The 15,575-nt window shown below is 39.3% G+C and overlaps 1 protein-coding gene across 1 annotated transcript in view; it reads right to left on the reverse strand.

The window, feature by feature from the left end:
• The window catches only part of LOC134540939 (histidine-rich glycoprotein-like), a 109,216-nt gene that overhangs the window by 75,268 nt on the left and 18,373 nt on the right, over positions 1-15,575 (reverse strand). The window contains exon 4 of the mRNA XM_063384020.1: positions 10,981-11,459. Coding sequence (XP_063240090.1) covers positions 10,981-11,459 — 479 coding nt within the window. The remainder of the gene's footprint in view (positions 1-10,980; positions 11,460-15,575) is intronic.

Genomic DNA, 15,575 nt, shown 5'->3' on the forward strand with positions numbered 1-15,575 from the left:
AGCAGTTGTCGGAATAATTTACTGAAACGAATACAATTTCAGTGCAATAAGTGTAAAAAACTAATTTCACGTCTCGACAGCTTACATCGTCATTATATAAAATGCTCCGAGACAGTTAAGTGCAAGTATAATGAACATGGTTATTGTTTTGACTCATGTGTTGTACCAGCTGATGAGAATATATAAGTGAGACCCTGCTGATATGAACTTTAATCCGTCTCTGGCTGCGGTGATGAACGCATCGGGTAGTCAGACTTGAATAATAGACCAGTATCTAGCTGTTCTTGAGACCTCGATGGCGTCTTTACCAGTATCAACACCGACCTGGATCGAAGGTCTACCATCATCAGTGCAGACCACGATGACTACGTCGTCTACAGCTACACCTGCTCTCTCAGCACAGCAGGAGATTTCGACGCATGCAACATCTTCTGCAGAGCAGACCTCAACGGCTTCAGAAGTTAACATGTCAGCAGTGTTACAATGGTTGTCAACAGTTCCAGTGTCATTGATAAAGGAAGGATCATCCAACGGTGTTCCATCGCCCAACTGTACGTACTGTGAGAAGATCAAAAACTTGAAATTACGCGATTATGTAATACACAATTGTAATAATAACTCTGAACGCATTAAATATCAGTGCAACAGGTGTTTAAGCAAGTTTAAACGTTATGGAAGATTAAAACGTCACCTCAGGAATTGTGATAGACTGTCTGTACATTCATCAGAATCAAGCTGTATATTTTGTAACAAATCATTAGCAACTATTCAAATTGCAAAACGACATGAAATATATCACTGTCCTTTTAATGAAGTCGATAATTCGGTTTTGTGTGAAAATTGTGGTGCACCATTATGTCGACCTGATAGACTGAATAGACATTTACGAACATGTAAAGGACTTAGTCCATACAATAAGAAGACTGTTTAAATCGAGAAATCCACAAGACTTTAGTTCTATGTCTGTGTATTATTTTTTGTACTTGTAGTAGTGTGTTGAATTTATGTAATAAAATTTTTTTAAAAGTACTTGCGGTGTTTTTTATTTTCTCAATCCTGTCACTTTTGTGGTATTTTTTTAATTAAAGTTGTTTTGTATCGGCCAGGGATCAAACCAAGGACCTTAGTCGATCTAATCAATCAGTATATAGATTACAAATTTATTTAATGGATTTTGAACTTTTCCCCGAATCTCTAGCATTAAAATTACGGATGTTCAAGATGGCGGCCAAATTTCAAGATGGCGGGTGTCACAGTAATAAATGATTACTGCACTCTAGCGGGTAAGAATCAAACTAACTAGGCGTCAGCGCACTCTCGCCGCCGATACAATGATGATGGTTTCCAACATCGAAGACAAGATGGCGGACATGACGTCATGCTCACTGTCGATATATATGCTTTGAAAAAAGTGGTGGGGGGCAGTCTGTCAGCAGCCACCACAGGGGGAAGGATCGGTCGCCATTTTTAATTTTTTGACCTCGTCGGGTTCGAACCGAGGACTCCGAGCTCCGTATCGATAATGTTTGTTTTTTTATAAATATTTTATTAAATTTATATTATTTAAATTTTTTTATAATTTTTAAAAAAAATTTCATTAAAATCGGATAATAAATAAAAAAGTTAAAGATGGCGGCCGTAACGGAAATTGCAACGGTGACGTCATCATCCAATATGGCGGACAACACAATGCCGGAATTTTCTAGAAAACAAAATGACGTCATCCAAAATGACGGATCCAAGATGGCGGATCCAAGATGGCCGCCGTGATCTACTTGTCCCGTTACGCTGTCCCGTTACGTCGGCTGCACGCACGAAAAAGTGTCACGTTATGCTGTGTCCCGTTACGCTCATCCAAGATGGCCGCCGTGACGTCACAATCCAAGATGGCGGACCGACGATCACAATCCGCACCATCCACATCCTGCATCCTGCCGTCGGACCGGCTATCATATACTACTATTATAATTTTTCTAACTTTGAATCCTTAAGTGGTAAAATTGTTGTAGTTGTGCAATTTTTAACAAAAATTAATTCTCTGAAGCAAATTAAACAGTTACTTAAGTATTCTGTATTCTGAATAAACACATTTTACTGAAGATGATTTAAAAGCTTTCATGTATTAATGTTTGTTACTCAATTATATATTTGCTAGTAAACAATTATGTCATACACACATTGAATTTCTTTTTTTTTTGTTAGCTGAGCTTAAGTTTCAACATAAACAACAAACAAGAAAGTTAAAAAGAACGGATACTTGAGGTAGCTATACAATTAAGACAAAACATACATTCTATATGAATTTAAAATAATGTTTCCCTTGCAGTTCAATAGCAGCTCAGATGACTAAAATATTTTAAAAAAATACCCATTTATGAATTATTCGCTATTATTTTTGTTTGCTTTGTATATGTATCAGGAAGAGATTTATTTAAATATTTTATTTTAATCTACCTTAAATATATTTACAAATGCTAATATCAATTACTATAAGCAAATTCTTTTATTTTCTACTGCTTTCGAAAGGAAAAAATCAGAAAGACCGATTTCTGTATTCATCAGAATTTTAAATTTTATTTAACTAATGAAATTAATTATTTGAAACTCGCAAACGTGAATAGCCATATGTCGAAAGCCACAACTTGGATTAAATTAACACCTGTTCAATATTTTATTATAACCTGAAACCAGTTATTTAAGATATTTTTAAAAATTAATATTTCAGAAATATCATCAAGAAAAAATAATTAACTGAACTTCAACTGCAATTGTGCCCCTCTATGTGAATCTCAGCTGCATACTTCATAAATCTACCTTTTTTAAGTTTAAATCTTTTGGCTTGTATTTAGTTATAATACTTTTAATTTGGAATGTTGTAATACAAAAGTTTTTTTTTTTTTTAGATTTTAGGAAATTATTTAAAAGTGATTGAATGTTGGTATTTGTAATTTACTTAATAATGGCAATAAAACAAAAGGTTTTAGGGTGGAAACGTGAAAAGACTCCTCAATTTTTTGAGAAAATTCAGCGGAAATTAATCAATTGTATTTAGTTTTCAGTAAATAGTTTTAAATACTTGTAGATATTTTTAAATTGTTAGTCTTAGAATTATATTTTTATATTGGCTACATATTATGTAGGTATTGATTTGTTGATGTTTTAACTTTATTTCTATGTGTGGCTTTGGCAGTGTGGTAATGTGAGAAGTTTCACATGTCAAATTAAGGTACCGTTCACACCATGATATGACAAAGAAGTAAGGCCCTGACATTCTTTAAGGAGCATGTTTGTTGGAAAATGTGCGAACTGAATAACTAGTCCCTACAGTTGTTTATGTTGAAGAAACATATGTTCCGCAGGAGAAAACAATATTAATGCAAGTATCATTTTTAGTGAAATCGCAGGACTTGTTTTCGTGTTTGGTTACAATTTTAGAACTTATGGAACTGCAGAATTCTGCATCACACCTGAAATGTGTATAATAAGAGTATACGATTGTGAAAATGGCGCTAGCCAAATTACATTATGAACTGGCATTTCATTAATTTAGAGCCCGGTCAAGTAATTTGGTGGAATTTTAGTGGCCATTTCCTACGTTCCAATTATTTTATTTCTTTATTTGTTTCGTGAATTTTGTTAGTATTTTAATATTCATTCATGGTGCCACAGTATTGTACATTAATAATATAAGAAATATAGTATTGACATCTTTATTTAGCATATTGAAAATAATTCACCTCTCAAGCCTGTACTTGTGGTAATATATAAAAAACCTTTTCTTATAATAATTGTTTTGACAGTAAAATTGTATCAAAGGATTTAGAGTGTTGTCACTTCTACCCCTACCTGTACTCAAAAATTTCGTGGTAAATCTGCTACAAACAATGCTCGTAGATGATACTAGAATTACAAAAAGTGAAACGTAATAAAATGTGTTTTGTTAAACCCTTCTATAGGCTATGATTTCTGTAAGGCCAATATGTTATGATGATGTTAATTTTAAATTCTGTACTCATTTTTTATCAATAAATAACTGAATTCTTTTCCGAACTGACAAAGTAGTTGTTGTTGATCAAGTAAAGCAAATTTACAGCGAGGCTATGACACTGCAGAACAATGCCCGCGCGTCCTTTGTAGATGATTGATAGAACGCGATTGTTACAACTTCATTAGCATTTGAAATGCTTGGAAAAGCCTCCGAATTTGAAATTTGCCGTTGTGCGGAACCGAACGGGTCACATAACTCAGCAGACGGGCTGGATCTGAAACAAGGGTCTGCCGTCGGCGCGGACACAACGCGAAACAGCGCTACAAATCACGCGATACCAGGGAACTGGCTGCCCGAGCATGAATCGATGAATACGTGAGGAACAATCCCGCATGCTAACAGCGGCGCCCTGCAGACCACGTGACAAATCACTCGCGTGCGCTGCAAACACTCGCGTACCAACTCCCACAGGTTCAATTACACCAACTATTAGTCATAGGTAGAGACCTGCAAATTTCGCGGATTCATTGACCTCTAGGATAGACTCCACAGTCCTTAAAATACTCGCGGAAATGACACCTGTTCATTGGCTACTGACGCGTGAGAAGGCTCAACTAGGCTGTCCGTAATTCGGCACTTTCTTGGTTTAGTGTTTCCCATTGGCTCACAGTTCCCTGGATAAAATGTGGGCCAATCGCAGAAGCGGTACTAAGGTATAGTTGTTTTCATGCTAGCCTATCGCGAAATGAATCTGCGAATTTTTTCATGTCTCTAGTCATAGGTAGAGACCGGAAAAATTCGCGGATTCATTTCGTGATAGGCTGAAATTCAAACATGTGTATAATTCTGCTGGTTCTGCTATTGGATCGCGGTTAAACCGGAGCTCTCTGGGCCAATGAGAGACTTATCGACCAAAAATAAGCGTCGAATCACAAGCTACCCAGTGGAGACGACTCACAATTTAGTAACCAATGAACACGCGAGTTTACTTGAGAAGTGCAGAGTGATAATGGAGGCTATCCTAGAGGTCATTGAATCCGCGAATTTTTCCGGTCCCTAGTCATAGGTTCACTGCGTGGCAAGGCAGCAAAACAACTCGGGACTCAGGTCTCACTCGCCCAGCAGGTGGTTTGTTTCGTTGTAATTACTTTTGACGTGATAACGTCTTATAAATCGATGAACGCCGGCTGCGCGCACGAAAAAATTGTCACGTTCCGCCTGAGCCGAGCGCGCAAGAACCGGCCAACCACCGTTGCGAGAAAATCTTCTGTAATATCAAACAGGTTACGACGGGCTTTTTTAACTAATTGTTCGTGATTATATTTAAACAAATTATTTAAATTAAATTTTGCAAAAACTGTAAATATTATTTGAAAATTAAAAAAGTATGCAATTTTTCATCAATGTTTTCTTATGACGTCATCACGTAAAATTATCGTCCGTAAACCGACATTCCAGACAACCTTCCTTTTTTTATCAAGGGCCTTTCCTCTCAACTTATTCCTATAATTGGTTTTTCCAATTTTCTTCACTTATAAATATTTTAATTTACAATTTACGAAGAACGGTGGTTACAAATTATCCAGGAATCTGCGCAAATTTATCACTATCTTCATAAATATAAGGACAACTGAGTTCACTTACCTATTTTGAAAATGAATGTAAAAGAATATTCTCGTTGTATTAACAAACCATTCTAAAAAAACTGTTTGAGTTTACAGCAAGAACAATCTTTCCTTTGTCCACGTGTGTGTTTACCTTTTGTTTGGAACGAAACTCACAACTCGCAAGTCCAAATACGGCATAAGTTCTACGAAGATTCTGTTATTTGAAATTTCGAAGAACAATGCGTTTTTTATTCGTCGTTGAAAAGTCCGCAAACTAGTAATTTCTAACAGTGTTTATTCACAAATTTTCTTAAAATTCATTTACTAAAAGCTATTTCTGATCTGGAAAAGGTCACGCAAATTGTTAATATAAACTTTTTGTGACTTTTAACTGATATAAGGTAATACTAAGAAAGAACCTGTTGAAAAAAAATTAAGACGAAATATAAAAAAAGAGCGCTTACACGATAAACTTGGAGGTAAAGCAATCAAAATTAAATTGTTTTTAAGTTAACTTTTATTAGAAACTAATAATATAGATTTTAAATGTGGATTTAAATTCTACCTTTTAATATCTCACAATATGCTTATACTTGTTTATATTGTTTACAAATAACCTTATATTTGCTTAAACTTCTATGGTGTCTAATAATAGTTGTATGCTAGTTGTTGACACATTTCTTTGATGAACCTGCAATCTGAACTTTGTTCGCCAAATTTAGACCAATCATTGATCATGATATTTGGGACTCTCTTAAAGTAGATAGCTGACTACATTTTTTCAGCGCTATTTTCTTCTTACTATCAAGTTACTGGACTAGGTGAGTCACTAATATCGTATGTCAGCCATTAGAGAAAAATAAAGCCACACGTTTATATTAAGTCAGCCATTTTTATCTTTAAAGTGATATCACTTGACATAGGATGGCTAATAGGCCATAAAAGTAAACATTTCAGTTTACCTAGCATTCGAGAGGCCGTACATATTCAACAGTTCCAGAAACACTTATTTTATGTGTATAATTTTCGAGAGGGAAGTATTGCCTGTAAACCGCAATATTAATTTTCCCCGTAATAGAATATGTCAATTCACCTGCGGTCGTGAAACCTATTAAAAAGGAATACAAACTGTGTGGCATCGGTTGTTTATTTATCATTAGTTAGTTTCGTGTTCATGTTGTTGTATCCCGGCAAGAGTGGACCACGGTATCGGCGCTCAGAACGTACCAGTGGTACACATTTCCGCTCTTCACAGTCTTCTCTGAGCGAGAAGAGTTCCTTATTTCCTACAGATAGTGGACAAACAGTGGGCGTCTTGCGTCTCGGGTGGTAGCAAGCTCTCGGTTCGAAAGCTCTCGGTTCGTAAGATCTCGGTTAGTAAGCTCTCGGTTCATCAGTTCTCGGTTGATAAGCTAGCCGTTCGTAAGTCTTCAATTCGTAAGCTTTAGTTTCGTAAGCTCTTGGTTCGATAGGTCTTGGTTCGATAGGTTTTGGTTCAATAGGTCTCGGTTCGTAAGGTCTCGGTTCGTAAGGTCTCGGTTCGTAAGGTCTCGGTCCGTAATGTCTCGGTTCGTAAGGTCTCGGTTCGTAAGGTCTCGGTTCGTAAGGTCTCGGTTCGTAAGGTCTCGGTTCGTAATGTCTCGATTCGTAATGTCTCGTTTCGTAATGTCTCGTTTCGTAATGTCTCGTTTCGTAATGTCTCGTTTCGTAATGTCTCGTTTCGTAATGTCTCGGTTAGTAATGTCTCGGTTCGTAATGTCTGGGTTCGTAAGGTCTCGGTTCGTAAGGTCTCGGTTCGTAAGGTCTTGGTTCGTAAGTTCTCGCTTGACAAGTTATTCTTACCTTTGAAGCAGATGTTTAGGAACTAGACGAATATGTGCAAAATTCCATTAAACCAAAAAAAAATGTATTATTTCTTTTATTTAGAGGAACCAATACATTTTAGTGCAGAATGTTATGTATATAACGATAAATGCCTAAAGGCAAATGTTGACTGACAAAAAATTCCCATACTTAATTTTTTTTAATAATTGTAGCTGTATGTCTTTGCAGTGTATTTGTTTACTTCAGTTTGTCACACAACTTTGTGTAGTTATTCTTTGGTTTCTTAAACTTTATATTTTCTAAACAGGTATTTTCATAATTATTTTTTGCTGAAAAACCTACCTGCAATATAAAAGTATTTTGCGCAAAAATATTATCTCGCGGCTAGGACCAGGAAATAGTTCTTTCTGAACAAGGAAAACGCCATGCCATAACTAGAGACCGGAAAAATTCGCGGATTCATTTCACGATATGCTAGAATGGAAAAAATTGTATTTTTATGCAACTTCTGCCATTGGTTCGCTGTTAACCTGGAGGACTGTAGGCCAATAATAGACCCTCAGTCAAAGCAGTATCGAATTACGAGTCTCCCAATTGAGACGCCTCACAAGTCAGCAGCCAATGAACAGGCGACGTTTGCACGAGTGTGCACAGGATCGTGGAGTCTAGCCTGGAGGTCATTGAACCCGCGAATTTTTCCAGTCCCTAGCCATAACATTTATATGCCTATGTTCTCAGTAAAATAACTTCCAAACTCACTCCTTTCAGTCATCATACAATCCAAAAACTTGCCATGTAGGTGACGTGAAATGTTGCACAAATTCTGAGAGTTAGAGATATCCGAACTATGAGCATTATTGAATGGTACTAGTCGAAGAAATCATACTGCAGTTCAAGTCTTTGAACGTTTACAATGTTAATACTCGAGGCATAAAGCTCAAAAACAAATCGCAAGCCAAGAACTTTCAGGCAAACAGATAAGAATTTTGACTACTGTAACGCCCCTCGTGCCTCAAAATTGAATTATTTTAAATTAATTAAAAAGAGCCTTGGAAACTTGCTGGGTAAGAAATATAACAAAAATAAGTTTATTGACCAGAGGTGGCACGAGGTGGAGAACAAGACAATTTGGAACTCCCTGACACAAGCAACTGGGGAGCTGGTGGATCATTTACGGGAAGAAGGTATATCATAAATAAATTAACACTACACAAGTAGCTTGGTCTATAGGTTCCCTGTTTTATTTATAAAAAGGTAAATAATGAATTCCCTTTTCATTTGATTTGGCATTTATAAGTTTCCCAATTAATGATATTAACAATATGCTTTAGTTTTTCGAAAAAGGGCCGGCCCTAATTTAGTATAACAACACATACTCAACTTTACCAACAAACAATTATATAAACAAAAGTTTATAAGTATCACACCAAAATTTGATTTGTCCAATCATTACATCGATGATTAGTTTTATTGATTCTACATATTCTTGAGGAAAGCACTGTTCGCTGGTAGGCTATTCATTCGATTGATGTAGTTCGTAGCTAGAAAGTGGGGGGGGGGGATGTTGATTTCACATTACCACCCGGGTCTTCAAAAAAATAACGTCGGGTCGCGGAAACCTCTCTTCTAACGTGACCCGCAGTGGAGGTGCAGGATCACGAGCTGGGAGGAATTTGTCTCTCCAGCACTTCGACCCTGTCAACCAGGGTGTAGAGTTCGGAGCTCACTAGGTGTCTCGCGCCGACATCAGGATGCCGCGGACCGAGAAGTCAGGATGCGCGGACGAAACCAGAATTTTTAGAATTAAATAAGAATAAATAAAAATTTAACTACGCATGACTTTTCTAAAAACTACCTCTGCCTGGCTACTGTACAAACGGGATCACATCCCTTAAGCAAGCTGACTACATTCTCGTGCACACGAAAATCACCGTTCCCGCAAAAAGCCTCTTAGCGCAGAGGATGTAGAGGAGATGTGGTCAGTAGCCGAGGTCAGAGGGCTGAGTGCCCCGCAATCGGACAAAGCACCTAATTAAATCGGGCGGTAAGGCCCCGGGTCAAAGGAGGGGGTAGGTTCGGTTCTAACCCGAAAATTTCCGAAGGAGTCCGAGGCGGGCGTGACAACAACACGACATGCGCGCTCTCTACCGGACCGAAACGAAAGCAACGAACAATCGACTTCTCCGGGCCGCGAGAGGAAAGCATAGTGTCTTATGGCACCGCGACGCTGCTTTCTAGCGGCGTAAGGGGGAACTACTTGAGGTGGTGAGCAGACTTGCCACCAGGTGTCATGAGGGTAAGCTCTGCACGCTGGCGACCAGGCCCGCGGTTACTTTTTCCTCCGCTAGATGTCGGGGATGTGTCTGTCGGACCCGGGAGAAGGTTTTTGCATCAGGTCATCGTCCCGTCCGGTCACTGCTCCTAGCCTAATTTCTCAGAACTAAAGTGAGGAGGAGAGAGAGGAAGGGGGGGGGGCAGAAATAGCCACTAAGGTGGGAACGCAGCTCCACTGGAGACTGCTTCGTGACGAGACATGCTTTTCTCAGCAGGCCTCTACAAGGTAGCAGCTTGCAGCCCAGGAGCTGCTCAAAGCAGTTTTGGTCATGCAGGGAATTAAAATTACAAACTCGGGACGTGACTGCAGGCGAGAGAAATTTCAACCGGGCTGACCATGTCCACATTAGACAGCAAAATATCAGATTGGCCCCCTGGGAAGGGACTTCGGTCCACTGGCACAAAGTTTAAATCCGTGGCGTACACCGGCCTAACAAAAAGTAAATCACCCCCATTAACAACCAGATAAATTTTAAAAAATAGAAACCCCAAAAAATTTTAAAATTATAGAAAAAATTAAAAAAAGTGACGAAATGCCTAATTTCCGGCACACTACAGCATCAATGCATGTCATTCGGACGTGTGTGGCTGAACAATTAGACACACGCTTCCTGCCAAGTTCAATATTATGGCCATCTTCGGTATGGCTTAAAGACTTGGTATGAAAGCACTGTTGCGTTAAACGTTCAACGCTCCTGGGGAGGGGGAATAGAAAGAGAAAGAGCGAGAGTGAATGCGTGGCACTCGAACGCATGCGCGTAGTATACCTGTTACAGGCCAGCGCAAGAGGGAGAGAGAAAGAAAGATACACGAAGGTAGAAAGTAGGAGAGAGAAAGAGAGTGAATCGGTATATCCCAAGCACCTGCGCGTGGTATTCTTGCTATGCAGCGAAGTGAACAGTGAAGTTTCACTTCTTCCGCGCGGACTGACTCCACACACTATTTTTTTAATGGGTTAGTTTTGATGATTATGTTTATGTTTTGCATAATAAATTTAAAGTAATTTTTAGTTAAATAATTTTGTGTTGCAATTAAGTTCCTATAAAAAAAATAACCGACTAATTTTTTGTTTAAGTTGGCAGCATGTTTTTTTTAATTTGTCGGTTTTTAATGTATTTTTCAATTTAATTGTTTTTATACACGGTTGTTACTTTCAGTTGCAGTGTATATTTTACGAGAGACTTAAAAGAGGCGGACTTTTAAGAGCTGCAAAGTACGTTAACGAACTTGTGCGCCAAACTGTTTTGCCTTCTCCGCCGCCTGGGTGGTAGGAGTGGTAGGAGTGGTAGGAGTGGTAGGAGTGGTATGAGTGGTAGGAGTGGTAGGAGTGGTAGGAGTGGTGGGAGTGGTAGGAGTGGTAGGAGTGGTAGGAGTGGTAGGAGTGGTAGGAGTGGTAGGAGTGGTAGGAGTGGTGGGAGTGGTGGGAGTGGTAGGAGTGGTAGGAGTGGTAGGAGTGGTAGGAGTGGTAGGAGTGGTAGGAGTGGTGGGAGTGGTAGGAGTGGTAGGAGTGGTAGGAGTGGTAGGAGTGGTAGGAGTGGTAGGAGTGGTAGGAGTGGTAGGAGTGGTAGGAGTGGTAGGAGTGGTAGGAGTGGTAGGAGTGGTAGGAGCGGTAGGAGTGGTAGGAGTGGTAGGAGTGGTAGGAGTGGTAGGAGTGGTAGGAGTGGTAGGAGTGGTAGGGGAGAGGGCGGAGTGTCACGTGGTGGCCACTGCAAATGGCGGCCGCGGAAGACGTCGCGTCGGAAAGAAACGGGAAGCCTACGATTCACGCCGAGTATTCGACATGCCCGAACATTACCGAATACTTGCCTTCGGGTGTTTTCGGAATTCTTTGGTTTAGGTGAAAAAAAAACGTCTGTTTCAAATGCTGGACATAAACAAATAAAGGTAGGAAGTTTCATAACAATAATACAAATTAAGCCATTAAAACCAAGACTAATATTTGAGTAAATATACGAAAATTCTTATCTTTTACATTCGTGTTGCGTGAACCAGTACGTGATTATTTATATCGCAACGTAGGTGAAAGACTACATCATTTCCTACTAATGGCAAAGGAATTGTACCCGTCTCTAACTTAGGTGAGTTTTTAACGTTTCAAAATTTAATGTTTTATTTGTTATTTGGATATTGTTGCGCAAGTTACGTGAGTTCCTACTGTTCATCCTTTGTCCCGGTTTGTTAGGTCAGGTCAGTTACATTATAAATACTTTAAAACTAAACAACCATTGAAATTAATTCATATTATTTTTTAATGTCCGCTTGGTTTGAAAGTATTTATAGTGTAACTGACCTGACCTAATCGACCATTTTAATTAATTAGGCATTCACGCATCGTCATACTCACCCGCGCTTTTTTTTTCTTCGCATAAACAAGAGAATTCCGAAGCCACCCGAAGGCAGGTATTCGGTAATGTTCGGGCATGTCGACTACTCGGCGTGAATCGTTGGCTTCCCGTCGGAAACCGCCCCGCGGTCCGGGCAGCGCGGGGGCGGACGACGTCACGTGGAACGTGTTACGGAAACATTTATTTGAATATCAGACGCACGAGTAGAGTGTGTCTGGTCGTGGGCCGGCGAGAAGAAGAACACAGCGCAACAGAGAGCTCGCAGCCACGTCTCCGACACACAAGTACGTCATCTGCTCCAACCTTGCAACCCCGCGGCCGGAAAACCAGCTGCATTTTTTTGACGTGACAACGTCTAATAAATCGATGAACGCCGGCTGCACGCCCGAAAAAAAGGGTTTCCCGTAACGCACATTGTCCCGTCACGCGGTGTCCCGTTACGCTCACTGTACGCTTGCGCCGCATCTATCTCTCTTCCACTCGATTGGAACAACCATCGCTTTGACTTTTTTCGAGGCACATTAAACTTGAAACACTCCCATTCGTTTCCTACTTTTCCTATCATCGTCCTATCCTGAACTGAATAACACAGATTGGAAGAAGTTAAATAGCAAACATGTGTAAAAGTTATAGTTAAAATAATCTGTTCGTTAAAATAATAAACATATTTGAATTAATGAGTGCAAATAAAAGTAAATTTATCAATTAAATTGTAGATTTCATTTCACTCCTTCTTTGTATCCATACAAAATAGTAATAATTCAATAATTTGTATTCATAAAAGTATGCAATCATTTCAACAATGTTTTGTTATGACGTTGTCACGTTAAACTATCGTCCGTAAACCGACTTTACAGACAACCAAATTTTGACGTGAATACGTCTTTAAAATTGCTTCCACGGTGGGAGGCAATTAAAAAAACAACTAATTATGACCAAATTCAGGGAATTAGTTTGGTGTTGCAGCCACATATCTATCATCTCCATCCAAAAATTTTAATTATCACCACTGGATAGCTAACGGATCAAAGAATTCGTCACGCTAGTTGAGGAGGTGGAGGGGGAAGCGCCGCCATTTTGAGGTCATTTCGCTGCGTTTCGAGATTTCCATTTAGTACAACTTTTGACTCGAAGCTACGGCGTTCTTTTGGGATTCAATCATCAGCTCTCGTCAAAATATATCGACTGCTCTGATTGTTCTGTGTGGCCAACTGTACAAGCCCCACGATAATGGGTGCCACTCTAATTTAAAATATGTATTATATATGGTCAACTGTAAATAATTATTGTTCTTGCGGGGTTTTGGCGCCTATTCTCTCCGCAGTAGATCTCAGGAACGCTGCTGCTGTATCGATTACCCAGACTGCTAATCCAGCTAGCACGTCACTGCATTGTATTACTGGCAGGAGAGTAATTATTAAAAGGAAATTTGGTAGTGTTGTGTTAATAGTGTAAATTTGCATTACCTGTGACCAAGTCTGTCTTGTACGTAACTGACATTTACTGTATATGAAAGAGTAATAGTTTGAAAACATACGATTTTAATGGGTTCTTAAATATTGACGTGAAGTTACTATTACCATGCAATTCAGCGAGAGAAACAACCAAAATAATTTACTGTGTATGTTATCATTTTGTTCAGACCTATGTGTCAGTAAGTAGATGTAAATGACGTCACAGGAACACATCGACTACCATGCCGGGTCTAGCTATAATCTGTCGGAGGCTTGAGGCTCTCTTCACAGGACCTCCAGGTGGTCTGCTGCTACGCTGGAACACTGGACGCTGGAAGCTGTAATTGGCGAACTACAGAAGATCTGATGTAGCCGGGGGTCTGGTTGAAGAATCGACTTCCCTCTCGTCCTAAAAAGTCTGTTTTAATTGAGATTGGTCTCACCAAAAGTCGTGGCCGATCGTAGCTGGCGCTGACATCAGTCGTCCGGAACCACTACGGGACGAACGGGACCGACGCGGAAGTTGGCACTAGATGTCGCCGATACTCCCTATCTAAGACTTATTCAGTCCAGAACTATTCTCACAAATAATAGTGTGGAGAATTCTAGATAGCACACGACCGCGGATGACGCGAATCTTCAATTCCTCGGGCGGCAACCAAGGCTTTGGTTCGCCCCAGCCCGAGAAACGTCTTCCCGCTGCAAGATGGCGATGGCGTCTCTCCTTTCTTCTTCCTTCTAACTATTTATTTTCCGTCCCTTGCAACCAAGGAGCTATTAGACCATCAGCAAACCAAATTAACTGCATAGTGAAATAAAACTTGGATATTAGCGTGTAAGAGTGCTGAACTAAGGCAAATGAATAAAGTTTCCAAAGAATAATGCTTAGATGACCCTGTAGTTAAAAAGTGTGTTGTCTCTGGCAATTAGATGTGTTATATACGTTAACTTTGGTTGTCCTCTTTACAATAAAATAATTAAATACATAAGATCGGCTTATGGAATATACAATTAATGTTACAATAATAATCAAAATAATAATAATATAACTGTAAACAGTCGTACTGGTTACACTGCATACATAAAACATCAATGTAAAATAGTTAGAGTGAATATATATATGGTGTTAAAATAAAAAATAGCGTATTTTATATTTTGTATAGAAAATATTACCTGTTACGTACATGTATTCACGTACAACACACGGCCGTGTCCATGATACAGCCACACCCCATTTTTTTTTTTTTTTCGTTTCCCAGTTTGACTGAAAAAGCGGTGTGGTTTCGCATCCACGGCAACCGCTTTATAACTAAACATAAGACCATGTCTGCGGACTTCTCACATCGACCACGACGTGTGTGGCTGCAGAACAGTTTCAAGTTGGAAATTAAACTTTGCCCTTGTAATGAAACTGTGCGGTTCCGCGCCGCGCAAAACTGGAAAATCCCGGGTCGAATAAACTTTAATTGAAAATTATTTCATGGGAGAGTTTAACAAGAATGTTTGTAAATAGTAGGTAGGTACTGGAAAAATTCGCGGTTTCAATGACCACTAGGATAGACTCCACGATTCTCTATGTACTCGGGCAACTATCACCTGGTCATTGGCTACCGACTCGGGACACCTGTTTACTGCGATTCTTATGATTCGATCTTTCTTTTGTTGAGTGTTTGCCATTGGATCAGAGTCCTTCAGGTAAATTGCGGTCCAATCACTGACGCAGCATTAAGCTAAACGAGTTTGGATTCCAGCCTGTCTCGAAAGGAATCCGCGAATTTTTCCGGTCTCTAGTAAATAGTACTTCAGGGTATTTTCAGTTTATTGTTTAACCATGATAACCGTGCTAAATATAATAACGGAATTTGAGGTTATTGAAAGTACAGTAGTTGTATAAAAATTAGTGTACACTTTAAGATAATGTCTTATTACGTTATTAGCCCATTTTGGACGTGGGCAGATCCAGTGCATGATAGATACAAAAGCCTTCTTTAAACTCAGATTCATTGCTGAATAAATTTTTTTA

Source organism: Bacillus rossius, chromosome 17 (genome assembly GCF_032445375.1).
Source record: "Bacillus rossius redtenbacheri isolate Brsri chromosome 17, Brsri_v3, whole genome shotgun sequence".
Taxonomy (NCBI): Eukaryota; Metazoa; Arthropoda; class Insecta; order Phasmatodea; family Bacillidae; genus Bacillus; species Bacillus rossius.